Below are 14,075 nucleotides of genomic sequence, written 5' to 3'. Positions count from 1 at the left end.
ACAGAGAGCACGCGATGCGATGGGAAGGTAGAGGGACAACAAGCAGCGAGTAAAAGAGATAGAATTTGCAATGACGTGCGGCGTGGGCGGGCGTAAACGGGCGTGGTGGTCCGATGCAACGTGCCCTGCAGGGAGCCTTGGAGGAAACGAGAGCGAGTCTTGGGACGTCTTGGCCTGTTCTACTTCGGTGGGCCTCTCCGACCGATGGATGGCTATGGCCTGTGGGCTGGGCTGCGCTATCTTTGGGACCTCGCATAGCGTCGCATCCGACTGCCGCTGTCATCTGAAGTCTGAAGTCTTGTTCCTTTTCTTCTCACCATTCCCGCTTTCGTTCTGATTTTGGCCTTCTTGCCTTTCCGTCGTTTGACTCCAGCCTGCAAAGCTTGTCCGTTCGCTACACCTCTCACCTGCAGACACCCTCGCCCTCACCTCCATCGCTGCTCCCTGCCACCCGCCCTCGGAATCAGGGCCTCCCGTCCTGCGCCTCTAGAGCAGCCACAAATCCGCCATAGTCCCTTTTCCAATAATAAAGCAACCCGTCCTCCCTGCTCTCGCTCTTCAACATCTTTCCACCTATCCATCACCGCCATCATGAAGGGCCCTTCGACTCTCTTTCTGGCCCTCTTCCTACTCGTCGCTCTTGCCTCGGCCAACTATCCCTACCCTGTCGACGGCGAGGAAGCACTCCCAGCACAGGAGATCCCAGCAGTAGCCTTTATCCGCCGCCAAAACGCAAACACGCCTCAGGCTTCTTCGGCCACTGCCGCATCAACCACATCAACATCGCCCACCTCGACATCACAGCAGCCCACCTCGACTTCGACATCTGCCCGCCAGACGACCACCACTCAAACCTCTCAAGCTCCCACCACCACCACTCAAAACGCTCCAACCACCACTACTGAAAATGCCGCAACCACCACTACTGCCCAAACAAGCGAGGGCCAGACCACCCAAAACACCTCGGAGCAGACTGCCTCTGGCTCCCAATCGTCACCGACAAGGACTTCGGCTTCCAACACCTCCAGGACCACTGTCACTTCGGCCCTTGTTGCTAGCACCACGGCGCCTTACACTACCACTGTCGTCACGGTAACCAACGGTGTGACTACGAGCATGGTGAGCACGGGCAGCCGTGTCCAAGTGTCGACTACCGGTTACGCTACGTATACCCAGACGCCGAGCCTGAACAACGGCGAAGACTCGTCGGGCAGCTCTGGCATGAGCAGCAGCACCAAGAAGATCATTGCCGGTGTGGTAGGTGGCATCGGTGGAGCCATCGTCGTCGGTGGCCTTGCCGTCGTGGCATGGAGGATCTGGGGCCGCAAGAAGAACATTCCCGAGGAGGACGACGATCTTGTCGGCGGCGCCGCGCATCAGCCGCTCAACACCGAAAAGCGCTACAGCCAAGGCGGCAGCGACATGTTCTCCCGGAACCTCGAGTCGCACCACACGTCGGGCGGACGGGTCAACGCCGCTGCAAACTTTTGAGTTTTCCCGGCATCGTCGTCTTTTTGATCATTACGAGCATCACGATTGCGTGTCGAGCGTCGAGCATTTTGCGGAGTCGGCCGGTGTTTTGTGGCTTCTTTATGCGCTCTACTATAGCGCAACGACTATTAATGCCGTGCTGGCGCTCCAACTGGTCGCTGGACAGTTTCATTTTACGATTGGTGCATTTGATTTGAGCAACTGCTTTGGGTTGCATGGCTCAATGGGCATTTGGACCCTACCGTGTTTGAGGTCGGTTTGGATTTCGAATACCCTTTTCTAGTCTCTTCGGTGGACTGGTTCGACCAGAGGACTTACTGGACAGTCTGGATAAAATTGGAGAATGGCATTCCATTGTAGCATCTGAATGTAAATCTCTACTGTACAAACCCTGCCCCAATATCGAAACTCCTTCCCGCCTAGCTTCCATTTTCTTTCCATGCGTCACCTTTGTCTCATTTACACGGTCCACTGTTAGGCAACGCAATGCTGGCGCGACTCAGCAATCGAAAGTCTGTTTCAGCCGCGCCTTGCAAAGCATCTGCGACGCCTCGATCAAGCGCCCTACTTCTTGTCCAGATAATCGCAGCCATGACTGCTACCTCTCACTGTCGCCGTCAGCATCTCTCGTCATCACTCGCCACTCTACCCATCCCATCAGCGGATACGATTTTTTTTCTACGATACAATCTCAAAGTGCCGCCTGCGACCTGACCCAACAGGGTCTCTAGCGCTCCCGTCCAACCTTCTTTTGCTGGAGCCTTGACCCCGGACCCACAGGACCCTATCCAGAGCACCGGGGCGGGCGAGTCAACACCTTGCTCGCGTCCAACCAACCTTACGAGCCAGCCAATCGCACCGTATCATGAGCAGCAAAAGAAAAGCATAAGCTGAACCAGCATGCGGTCGTCCACACTCCACCACTCACATCGTCCAACCGTTCCGTCGTTATTACTCCTACTGCTAGCAACAACAGCCATCGTCCAACCCAGCTCCGCCGCCGGCAGCAACATCAAAGACGTGCTCGAAGTCGTGCTCCCGCGGGATCCGCTCGCCGTCGGTCAGCTGATATGGCCCAGACAGCCAAAGCCCCCGCCGCCTCCGCCCCCTGACGGTGGCGGCGGTCCTCAGGAAGATGGTCCCCCTGGTGGACCCCCTGATGGCGGGCCCCATGATGGAGGGCCTCGCGACGGTCCCCATGATGGGCCGCGCGGTCCGCTCGATGGTCCCCCTGATCCGCTCAATCTGGACGCTGCTCCCCCACCTCCGCCTGGACCTGGAAGCATGAATTTGCAGGCGTTCCAAGAGGCGCTGGGAGGAATAGCTGCGGGGCCGATTACGGAGAGTAAGGATACCCAGAGGCGGTATAAGGCGGATGGCAATACTTTCGTAGGTCTTCCACTTTTTCCATTGTTCATGCCCACAATGCGCTCCACGACACAAAGCACAATCCTTTTCAATCCGTCTTCCACAGTTGCTCATTTTTTCATCTCCATGGATCTGAGCCACCACACTAAACATCAGCCCCCCTACCAGCCCACCTTCATCGAAGCCGCCACCCGCACCTGCGAAGTGCAAGTCAACGACTGCGCAGCCAAGGCCAACGACAAAGCCGCCAACAACGCGACCCAAACAGCCGAACTCAGCATCGACAAGTGCGAAGCGCAGCGCACGCGCTGCCTGTCCTTCCAATCCAACACCGCCAGCGTCACCACCTTTCCCGACCAGCAATCCACGACCTCATCCACGACTTCGACGGTCCCCATGACCGCGACAACGAGCACCCTCTCCATCGCCTCGTCGTCGACCATGACGGCGACTATGAGCGCCGCCGCCGCGCCGCCCCCTCCGCCGCCTCCTGCCCCGGGTGGTCATCCGCCGCCGCCGCCGCCAATGGGCCAAGGCCCGCCGCCACCCCCTGGTGGGCCGATGGGTGCAATGCCAATGATGCCGCCGCCGCCTCCTCCCAATGCGGGACCTACGGGCACGCAGTTGATCAATTTGGGCCCGGATCCGCAGTTCCCCATGTTTGATTTGTTGTGTGATTTGTAGGGGTGGGATGGAGGGTTGGGAGGGGAGAGAGAGGAGCGAAAGGGGTGGGTGGTTGAGGCAGGTGACTTGGCTTGCGGATGGACGGGCATACGGGGCGTGTATGGACTGACTGAGAGAGCCTGGCTGATTCAGGCGTTGAAGCGGCAGCGTGACGAGGACTTCTCATTGCTTTGGGAGTCATGTTGACGATGTGCAAAGGGGTGCAGTTGCGCTTGTGAAGCTGGTGTACGAGTCGAAATTGCCGGGCGAGGACAAGTGAGGAGATTGGAAGGGACCAAAGGCTGCAGCGTCGGCGATCTTTTCAGAAAGGAGCACATTTGGAATGCCATTTCTACATAGATGTGCAAGCGTTTCAGCGTCAGTGGACAGTGGTTGTGGTATGCGGTGGTCCAGTGTCTTTCTTTTCCTTCGCGATTTTATCACGAGAACAGCCCAGCTTCTGGACCAGGGGCAATACGATAGGGCTCATTTTGAGTCATGGAGTATGTGAGAAATGCAAGAAAATGGAGAAGGAAAGTATGTTCAAAGACACATTCATTTGAATTCTGTACTTTAATTACAGCATCGTACTCTCACACTCTCACATCCATCTGTCGTTCAATCATGGTTGATACCACATCAAGATCAAGAACCGACAGCGGCGACAACCACCGGCTTCTCCGTTGGGAACTTGTTGATGTCCTCTTCGGAGATATTCAGCGTGTCCTTGACGATCTGGTGCGGCGTCAACGCGAGCCACTGTCCGAGAGAAATGTCTAGAGAGGCCGCAGTCAGAACAATTCTTAAATCAAAAGAATTGGGGTCGTGGTGTTCACTTACCGGCAAAGTGATCCGCCTGCAAGACCTCAAGCAGGATGACGTCGTCGTCGCCTACATTCTGGACGTAATGAGACTCGGATTGCGGGAAATATCCCACATCGCCCGCATGATAATCAAACGTCGTGGCCGTGTTTGGCGGCTTAAACAGCGTCGCGCGCGCTGTTCCGGAAATGAAGAAACTCCACTCGGGGCTGTGGGGGTGCCAATGCATCTCGCGCAATGCGCCGGGCTTGATTGTCACCAGTGCGGCAGAAAACTTGGATGCAATGGGGAAGGTGAGCGGGTCGACAATCTTGACGCTGCCGCCGGCCACCTCGTGCGCTTCTTGCTCCGAGAAGTGGTATGTGTAGCTTTCCTTGCCTTGCAGAGTGCCGGCTGAGCTGGTGACGTTTTGCTTCTCGATGTCTTTGGGGGCAGGTGTTCCGGGGAAGATGAAGAGCTCGCCATCAGGGATGTTGTCAAAGGCAGAGACATTGACATTGAGATTCTGGGCCAGGACGGATTTCTGAAATTGGTCAGTCATGGTTCAAAGCGCGGCTGCGGGCAAGCTCCTACCGGGTTGTGCGCAATGATTTCGGAGGCGAGGAAGGTGTTGTCTTCTGAGAAGCTGCCGTCATCAAAGACGAGCATAAACTCACATCCTCCTTCGAGTGCCTGGATTGAGTGTGGCACGCCGCTGCAAGAAAGTAAGCGACGTGTTTCGCAACCAAATACCAGTACTCACGCTGGGAAGAACCACACATCGCCTTTGGAAACATCGTCAACGAAAGTCTTGCCATCTTCTTGCACAGCCTGCGCGTGTTAGCATAAACTCAACAATGGGACCCACACGACGTACCTGTACTCGCGCACTGCCATTCAACATCAAAGCCCACTCACTCGCCACGTGCCAATGTAGCTCGCGGTATCCACCCGGCTCGAGTCTCATGTCAACACCAGCCATGGCTTCAGCATCGGGCAAGACATTTTCATTTTGTTGCCTCGACCAGCCAGCATTCTGCTTGCCTTGCTTGACTTTGCTCAAGGCCAAGCTCCACTGCGCATTTCCCACGTCACCCTTGTCGGTGCCAGGAGGCGCCAGTCTGTCGCTAAACAACTTGTCGAGCGCAGGAGTACGGGGTCCAGGGTCTGTCCCGCCTTTGGAGCCTCGAATTGGTTGCGGGTTTTCCACATTTGAAAAGTCCAGGTATTCCCCAATATCGGCGTCTTCTTTCTGACCTGGCAGTAGTTCGTAGTCACCTACATCATCGGTGTTTTCTTGGCTGAGAACATTGGTAGGATTGTATCCCAAAAGATCCTCTGAGCCACGGAGGCCTGGGTTGCTGGCAGGAGCGCAGTCAACACTCCCAATGGCGAGTAATGACAAGAGAGCCAGACGTGGGACTGAAAGATGTTTGACCATTATGGAATGTACTCTGAGTGGATGAAGGAGAAACCAAAGGACCCGGGCGGCTTGTATTCTCAAGTAGTTCACGCAGTCCAGAGCATTGCGCCTTTATACGTCATAGCAGGAGTCAAGGGAGCTCCTCCTTCGAGCCCAAAAGACAGCACTTTCCGTAGCTGCAGCTCCCGAGTCGCTGCAGGGTCGTTCCCCTCACCATGGTGCTCTTGGCAAACGCCGCATTCCGCCATGATGAGTTAGATGCTCCGCGTCGTGTGTGCTTGTTCTTCTTGGCAGCACAGTCGGCGTTGACATGCTGCTCGGATGACGGTAGAAGGACCTTGCATGTCTCTACAAAGGGGAAATCACCGAGAGACATATTGACACGGCGGGGCAGCTCCGTACCAGCGGGATGAGGTGAACGCAGCGGGCTTCTTCGAATCCTGGCAGCTGCAGGGATATTGCTAGGCCAACCTATGGGCAGCTTGCTCGGTGCGTTAAGTCCGATCTAGGTCCTAGCTCTTTCGATTCACAGTTGACTTGCGCTTTGGCAACGGGGCAGTGTCGAAGTCGACTAGTTGAGAGACTTGGGCATGACAGTCCCATAAAGATTGAAGACGCGGCCATTCCGGTGTCCACGTCGTCTGTGGGGACGGCACAGAGGTTTCGACTCAACGGCTATGTCATAGGTGCCTCGGTGTTAGCGCCCCGTGGTTCTGTGGCGCGCTAGCAGTGACGGCTGGTGCAGGGAACTTATTGAGTGATCCGAGCAATTTTCCCTATTCTCAATGAGTAGAGGCTGATTATTCGCCAATGGGATTTCTTCATTTTCGTGCTTTGCTGCGTGAACGCAAAGTCAGCTTAGTGAGCCAAACCGACGCTCTTAACATCAACCCCACACTCTCAAGTGACTGAAAATCATTTTTAATGCGCCAACCATTGGTCGTAATGCTTCTCTCAATCCAGAAGGTACTGAGTGAAGCTCTGGGACAGGCATCTACTGGACTGCTGCAAGCTGGCAAACTAGGATTAGCTGGGTTCTCGAACGGGTGTTTGGTCGACCCGTCGACCATCCTAGAAGCGTGGCGGAATCACGCTGGTCTAAGCCGGGACTTCGGCATCGATCAACACCAGGCAAACGTAAGCTGGGGTGGAGAAATTCATCATCCATCAGCCTGAACTCGCCGTCGCCTGCTCATATATAACGGTGATGAGGATGCAAATGCAGTTGACGTTTCGACAGCCGATCTACGCCAAGAAGTCTTGTTGCCAACAAGTGGACCTTCCAAGCTCTGAAGCGACGCAAGTCAAAAGCTTGGTAATGTAGCCCACCAGCAAGCGAGGAGCAATTCCCAAGCCCTTCGGACGTGGGAATCCTAGAACGGTGCCGGCCCCCCGATGGAAGACGTTCGACAGCGGGGTTGGATGCAAGAGCATCCCGCATGGATTCGTGCCGAGCCGCAGGGTTGCACTGTGGGGACCGGACCAATCCCATTCAAGTCCGGCGCCATGCCCATTGCTGTACAGTACCTTGATCGTATATTGATTGATGACACTCTTTCTTGCGTCTAAATTTCATGGCCAGATATTGCAAGAAATCAGCCTTCTGGACGGAATCGTGATTTTCAAAATGGCGACATTTTCTTTCCCAGATTGGATAGTTACCACTGTTCAGCATTGTCGGTTTGCAAAGGCAAAGCTGGACTGCGAATAGCATATTCTATTCACAGCCACATGAGGTAGCTCAATCACTTTGACGTTGTCGTTGTTCAATTTGATAGAGCGCTGCGCCTTCGAAAGTGGCTGCAAGCCGCGCAAGCAGCTGAAAGGTTGGCAACGCACCGCCACAAATGCATTCCTGGTTTTCTTGATTCGGTCGGGCAGTAACTGAGAGCAGAGCTGGAGACGAGAGCTCGATCTTTTAGTAATTCTTTCGGGGCTCCATGGGCGGTGAGTTGAGCCTCGCACCCACTGTCGAAAGAGGTCGGCGCTTTTGTCCTTTTCGTGATGCGAGGGCCGCTGACAAGGTTTATTTGATCGCAAAGGAGATGGCGACTATGTGGCTCAGGTGTATCTTTTCTTTTGAGATGAACAAGATGAAAAGCGATTTGGAGTTGTCGTCAGTTGAAGAGTCGAGGGGCGCGTTGCACGCGACGTTGGATCGACCATTGCGCAATCGGCCCGCAAGAGGAAACGTTTCCGTAGCAACTGGCGATCTCAACAGTCTGCCGGATCCAGCAACCCGGCCACCTACCCTACCACCTTTTCATCCACATGCTCTTTACGGCGGCGCCGCCCTTTCTTCCGACAGGACATTCACTCTCGCACATCACATCCGTCACTTTGGATAATAATAGCAGTCTTTTGGTGAGTATGAACGTCTTTCCCCTTCTCTGTCTTGCAATTCTTTCCATTTGCTGTCCCTCTCAAAGTGAATGGACTTCCATCAGGGGCCTTGTACCATGTTCACCTTCGCTGATCATTCAATTAGAAGATATTGAGACTGCCCAATACCTCTTTGAACATCCTGGGGCATCTTCACCCGTTGTCGCTTTTTCTTCGCTCCCCGAAGATAATCGAATCCCCAAGGTCACGACCGCACATCTACGAGTAAAGGCACGACCACGAAGGTACCTCCGCCCACTGGGTGCGTTCTATGCACTCAACGGCCGCCATGTTCCGATTCTTCACCTCGCCCGCCCAACAACCCTCCTCGCCTGAGCGCGACTCCAACGCCCAGGCCCAAGACGACCTCATCGCACGCCCGTCGTCGCCACGGCTGCAGCTCACCTACGCGCAAAAACTGGAAGAAACCGTTGCCGTGCTCCGCGCAGATCTCTCCTCGCAAAAGACGCACTATGAGAGCCTACTTTCCTCAACGACGACCGCTTCCAAGACGAAGCTCACCGAGACTCGCGCAGCTTACGACGCGAGAATCGACCGTTTGAACTCGAGAGTTTCGTATCTTGAGGACGAAGTCGCGGAGTTGCGCGAATCGAATCGACGGCTGAGTCGAAGGAAGGAGGAGTTGGAGGCTGCAGGGCGTGAACGTGACGAGGCGATGACGGCGCTGGAAGGAGAAAGATTCGAGTTACAGCGCGACAACGGCGCGCTGAGAGAAGAGAGGGAGAGGCTCAGAGCACGTCTTCAAGGTGAAAGGGAACGGAGAGAAAAGGCATCACGGCTGTTCGCCGAGGCCCAGGAGGCATTGCAGATCGACGACGAAGAAGCCGAGGATGAAGACGGCGACCACTTCGAGGACACCAGCGAGGAACCAACAGGTCCCAAACTACTACGCCAGAGCGGCAGTCGCACATCTCTGAATAGGCAAGGCTCGGATCGCGATAAAAGGAAGCGAGCCAGCAAACCACAACACCAGCAGCGGCATGACAAGAGCACGAACACCACCTCAACACCCCGCGCGCAAATCTCCGCCTCACCAACTGAAGACGCAGACCCCTTTACTGGCGAGACACTCCGTGGCGTCCCCTCCCGCGACCATCAAGAGACGACAGCGCAACAATCAACGGACAGGCCCCGCTTGTCCAACGTCGACCCGCGCAGCCTTGACGCCCTTCGCACGCTTGGTCCTTCACGGAACAACTCGCCGACCCCACAGCCGCCGTCACATCGCAAGAAGTCGGGTGGTACGGGTACAAGTGGAAGTGGTAGCGCAAACGCAGAAACGCTGTTGCCGATAATCAATTTCAACGCACGATCGGTAAATGTGACGCCCCGGCACGGCAGGAAGAGAGCGCGGATGGACTCAGATGGGGACTCTGCAATTACAGGCTAGCTGGCTGGCCCAAGGGATTGTATCTATTGTAAGGATGGCACTGTAGACAGGAAGTGTTGTAGGTCTGGAACGGCCATGGATGAATGCATTGGACAGAGGGGCCTGAGATACAACTCTGGCCCTAGATCTGGATACCTCTATGTAGTTGAATCGACAAAGAGAGAGTACAGCATGAATAATACGCTTCACGTATAAAAACATCCTCCGGTACATGCTGTCTGTGAGAGACACTGATATAAACACATTCCCAAACAATAAACCTAAGTGGATTGTCTCGCATTGTCATTTCACAGCGTTTGCCTGTAAGAGGTAGTATGAGGCTCTATATGGCAGTTCGTGCTTCACTTCTTCAGGAGGGACGTCCAGATCGCACTCTATAGATGTTCGACGCTGGGAAGCACAAGGCAGAATTATCCCTTTCAGCGGCCCGCAATAAGCAAACTTATTCTCCACACTAGCAAGTGGCAGCAAAAGTGACCTGAACAAACGAGTTTATCTTTATCATTTCCAAAAATCCGTAGCCCTCAACGCAGTAAACATAGTCATTCCCAACATCAGCAAGTGACAGCAAAGATCGCACGCACAGTTTGGCTGCATACGGCCCGCAAAACTCCCTCCAATTCCATGATGGCTGATTAGTAGTATATCCCACCCAGGTAAATGTGCTGCCGTGGTGTTTGCGCGGGCTGGTTGGCTTCCGTAAGCCACGACCTACCTCAGCGATGTTGTTGCGTCGTCAGGCAGGCAAGTCTCAAAAGGATAGGAAAGCAGCCCGCTGCAACACAACAGCCCGCAAACCGCCGCGAATCGACTGCAAAGGCCACCCAAGACCACACATTGACCTTTATAATTTCCAAATTCCGCAACACTTTCACGGCAGCTGAGTAGTAAATCCCAACTGGTTTAGAGGTTGGTTGATTTGGCTACCTTCGGGTTAAGGTTCGGACATATGTTCGAATCCCACAGCTGTCACTTTTTTGCTCTTTTGTTCTGCCTTTTTGCCGAGGAAATGGTGACTGACTTTTTTTGCGTAGAGGGCGGGTGGAAAGGGCAGGGGGAAGTGGGCGGTTGGGTGACTGCGGGCAGGCAGGCAGGCAGGCACTGCAGTCAGTGACCCGTCAGTCACCTTGCCTAGGGCTCAGTGCAACCTCACCACTATGGTCCACTACTGCCACGTCTACTTCAGAGCGGCGGCCCCGACTTCACCTGTCATGCAAATTGATCCAGATCGCAGAGCTTAGGTGTTCGAAGTCGGACATCACACAAGGAGTTGCCCCCTTTTGGCGACCATCAGGGACTTAAATTGGTGGCGCTGACTGTGATCACCTATTATGCATGCGCATCCAAATCATAGAGCGTAGGTGTTCGAAGTTGAACCACAAATCGGAATGGGCCCCTTTTGGCGACCTTCTGTGGCCCAAAATGGCGGGTGGTACTTCACTTGTTACACCAATTCATCCAGATCGCAGCATAGTCGTTCGATATTGAACCAAAAACGAACTATCCTCTTCAGCGGCCTGCATCACGCCAACATGGCATCAGCGCTCCTCTAATCAATATGTCCATTTGAGCAAACCGTGTTAGAATCAAAGCGCTTTTGGATTGGACGCTTTTATTGACATGCCTACATGCATTATATACAGATCCAAAGTATGATGTAGCTGGACACTACATCGCATCGAGGAGGCCATGCCGTGCTCTTGGGGCGACACGGGTGAGCATGCTCCTCCCACTTCATCTAGGGCCGTCATCCCGGTCTCGATATTTCATGGGCTCGAGACAGTCGTGTTGGAGACGTCGAGTGGGATGAATGGACCTCCAGCGGGACTCAGACGGGCTTCCGACGTATTCAGCAGCGCAGTCTGACCAAGTCTCTCGACTCGTCACTTTTGGCATTGCGTCGAGCGTCGAGGGGCGTCCAAGGCTCTCTTTCCGTCATTCCAACTTTTCTCTCTTTGCTTTCATTTTGAAATACTTCCAGCTCTAAGTGCCGGGCTGAACTCCAAGACCTCCCTCTAGCACGCCTTGACACCACCCTCATTCTTTCCTAACTTGACAACCGCCAGCACCAAGCTGACAGCCAAGACTGCGCAGCCGAAACCGACGCACGCGTACGCGGCCATTCGCTCGAGTCGTCCGCGACCAGACTTTTTGGGTGACGAGAGTTTGAGGTAGCAGAGGGGTGGGAGGATGTAGGCGAGTGCTGTGGCGGAGGTTGCCTGCTTCGCGTGAGATGCGCTCCAGAATGGCATGGCGGGAGACTTACGCCAATCAACTCAAACACAGCCCCCAAGTCACACGTCAACAGGCTCAAGCCCATGGCACTGACGACCAACGTCGTTGTGAAAACCATATGGCGGTTGCCGTCCCAAGCCTCGCCGGGGAAATAGTAATTCTCCATGACCTCGCGGCAGACAAACGCCTCGAGCGGCAGCGTAGTCAGCATGTTGAGCCCAAAGCACAGGCGCGCGATGTTGACGAGGATATTGTTGGTCGGGAAGTTGTTGAGCACGTTGCCTTGGGTTTTGTTTCCGAAGCTGAGATAACCGCCGAGCGCCATGAAGAGACAGGCGATCATGGACACGGTCGTGCTGAAGTGGGTGACCTTGGCGAAGCGGTCGAGGGTTGGCTTTTTGAGGGAGCCGTAGATGAGGAGGGAGTTGTGGTCTGCGGAGATTGTTTAGCTTTGCGTCATCTACCTTGCGAAAGACCGCGACTTACGGCAAACAAATGCTGAATGGTGTTAGCAACAGGTACTTAGGTAGGAAGGTAAGGGGGAAACGAACCAAATGATATGACTCCAATGGCTTGAAATACGCCATCATTAATGATGAGGCTGCCAGTGATTTGACCCTTCATCTCTTTGGGGACGCTATATCCCTGGGTAAGGACAGTGACAATAATCACTATCATGCTGATTAATGCAAATGTACTCGCTTTGGCGAGCTATAGAATACGTCAGCAACTTTCATGAAGCTCTCGTCAAAAGGTGGGATATCATCGACTCAGGGGTTTCCGAAAAAAGCAACCAAACTTACCTTAGCAATGTCTCTATACAATGAAAGCGGATAAGAAATGCCCAAAACAAATAGCACGATGATTGCACGTCTATCTGTCAGCAGCCATAAGAAGGGCTTGTCCGGCAGGGAGGGGAATAATGCCTCCATGACGTGAGGTATTGTGTCGCCGATGATGACACAGAAAGCGACCATGCCGCCAAAAGCACTGCAAACGGGATTAGCTTTATACGAATATATGGGATAGAATCGATCAGATGGGAGTTGTCCAAAGGCACTCGGCAAAGTCGAGCATGGTGACCACTTACAAAACCCACTGCGCCACGCTGATAGCAATCAACCCACTGCTGCCAAAGCAATGCTGCACCGTCGCTTGAAAGGAATTGGCGCCACTCAATTTCGAGTTGATGACGATGAGGCGAATCGTCCAGTCGACGGTGATGGTCAGACCGACAAGGAGGATGATGCCCGTGAGCAGGCCGGCTTGTTTGAATGCGTACGGTTGACCAATGATCCCGGCGCCTCTGCAAACCGCACTGTTAGTAACACGAACCAAAGCAAGGATTGGCTCGATATTAGTCTTCCCCACACGAAGTGCACCAACACCCCTCGCACCCCCTCTCTGTCTTTCCCCACCACCCCACAAAGCCAAGGGGGTAAATCAGGGGAAGGGCTACCCACATGATACTATTCGCCATGTTCATAAACGCACTCTTCAACCCACTCTTTGGCCGTGATACGCCATCTAATGCCTCCTCAAACTCCCCCTCGCCCCCTGCGACTGTCACACTCGGTGCCTCAACATCTGTCAGGAGCGGTAACCGCTGCTCCCCACTGCCGCTTCTTGTCCTGCCAGATCCACGGCCTCGACCTAGTCCTAATCCAAAACCTCTCCCACCACCATTTGTCCGGTTGCCGGATCCCATAAAGTCTTGACCCTCGACCCACGCGTCATCGCCATCGCCTTCGCCCATGACCAGATCTTCGTCTCCCTCCTCGCCATAAGCGAGCGGTATTGTTCGCGTGGCGTACGGATGTTGCTGCTGTCCAGATCTGCCTGCACCCGGTCCTACGTGCCCATTTGCCCCGGTCTGCCCGCCGCTGTTGTTCGACGTCATGCTTGTTCGCGTGCTGAGCGGAATCAGCTCGGCTTCCTCGTCGAAGCGCACGCGATTGGCGGTGCGCGGCGTGCCGTCCGGCCGCGGCTGTGCGAACGAAGATTGGCGGACAACCCGTACGGGTCTGCCGTTGGCAGCCGGAGCACTGCTGTTGTGCGACTCGGCGCCGCGCTTTGCGGAGAAGGGAGCGGCGGCGGCGGTGGGCGAATATGGCGGCGAGGCGGTGGGAATTGGTGGAGGCGGCGGGAGAGCAGTGGCATCAGAGAGAGGAGAAGGCGTGGACGAGGTAGTCAAGGACGTCAAAGGGGCGTCAGTCGTGGTGGTAGCGGAGGCGGTGCTGCTGTCAGGCATGTCTAGCTGGCCACTGGCGCTAGACGGGTCGGCGACGGCGTCGTGGCCAT

The 14,075-nt window shown here is 54.8% G+C and overlaps 5 protein-coding genes across 5 annotated transcripts; 3 read left to right on the top strand and 2 right to left on the bottom strand.

The window, feature by feature from the left end:
* Positions 1-591: 591 nt before the first annotated feature.
* On the top strand, positions 592-1,491 carry BKA78DRAFT_350097 (uncharacterized protein; the record flags this gene model as incomplete). The annotated part of the gene is made up of 1 exon (XM_066890923.1): positions 592-1,491. One exon carries the CDS (start codon positions 592-594, stop codon positions 1,489-1,491), a length of 900 nt encoding a protein of 299 aa, XP_066748051.1.
* Positions 1,492-2,298: 807 nt separating this feature from the next.
* On the top strand, positions 2,299-3,855 carry BKA78DRAFT_81913 (uncharacterized protein). Its single transcript, XM_066893798.1, has one exon. The coding sequence runs from the start codon at positions 2,392-2,394 to the stop codon at positions 3,541-3,543; it is 1,152 nt and encodes a 383-aa protein (XP_066748050.1). The 5' UTR covers positions 2,299-2,391; the 3' UTR covers positions 3,544-3,855.
* A 222-nt stretch (positions 3,856-4,077) lies between these two features.
* Positions 4,078-5,953, bottom strand: BKA78DRAFT_306482 (putative oxalate decarboxylase). Its single transcript, XM_066887786.1, has 5 exons — positions 5,201-5,953; positions 5,087-5,154; positions 4,918-5,038; positions 4,363-4,867; positions 4,078-4,298 (listed from the first exon to the last, which is right to left on the bottom strand). Exons 1-5 carry the CDS (start codon positions 5,762-5,764, stop codon positions 4,168-4,170), a joined length of 1,389 nt encoding a protein of 462 aa, XP_066748049.1. The 5' UTR covers positions 5,765-5,953; the 3' UTR covers positions 4,078-4,167.
* A 2,057-nt stretch (positions 5,954-8,010) lies between these two features.
* On the top strand, positions 8,011-9,962 carry BKA78DRAFT_341199 (uncharacterized protein). The gene is made up of 2 exons (XM_066890341.1): positions 8,011-8,110; positions 8,235-9,962. The coding sequence occupies exon 2, from the start codon at positions 8,400-8,402 to the stop codon at positions 9,537-9,539; it is 1,140 nt and encodes a 379-aa protein (XP_066748048.1). The 5' UTR covers positions 8,011-8,110; positions 8,235-8,399; the 3' UTR covers positions 9,540-9,962.
* A 1,592-nt stretch (positions 9,963-11,554) lies between these two features.
* Positions 11,555-13,482, bottom strand: BKA78DRAFT_246670 (putative amino acid transporter; the record flags this gene model as incomplete). The annotated part of the gene is made up of 7 exons (XM_066884233.1): positions 11,555-11,758; positions 11,806-12,206; positions 12,261-12,272; positions 12,326-12,485; positions 12,578-12,764; positions 12,865-13,080; positions 13,238-13,482. The coding sequence occupies 7 exons, from the start codon at positions 13,480-13,482 to the stop codon at positions 11,555-11,557; spliced, it is 1,425 nt and encodes a 474-aa protein (XP_066748047.1).
* Between the last annotated feature and the right edge of the window lie 593 nt (positions 13,483-14,075).

The sequence above is a fragment of the Phyllosticta capitalensis genome (assembly GCF_038381095.1).
Source record: "Phyllosticta capitalensis strain CBS 128856 chromosome Unknown BKA78scaffold_2, whole genome shotgun sequence".
NCBI lineage: Eukaryota > Fungi > Ascomycota > Dothideomycetes > Botryosphaeriales > Phyllostictaceae > Phyllosticta > Phyllosticta capitalensis.
The sequence above is the reverse complement of the archived record's forward strand: the minus strand, read 5'-3'. Positions and strand labels throughout refer to the sequence as shown.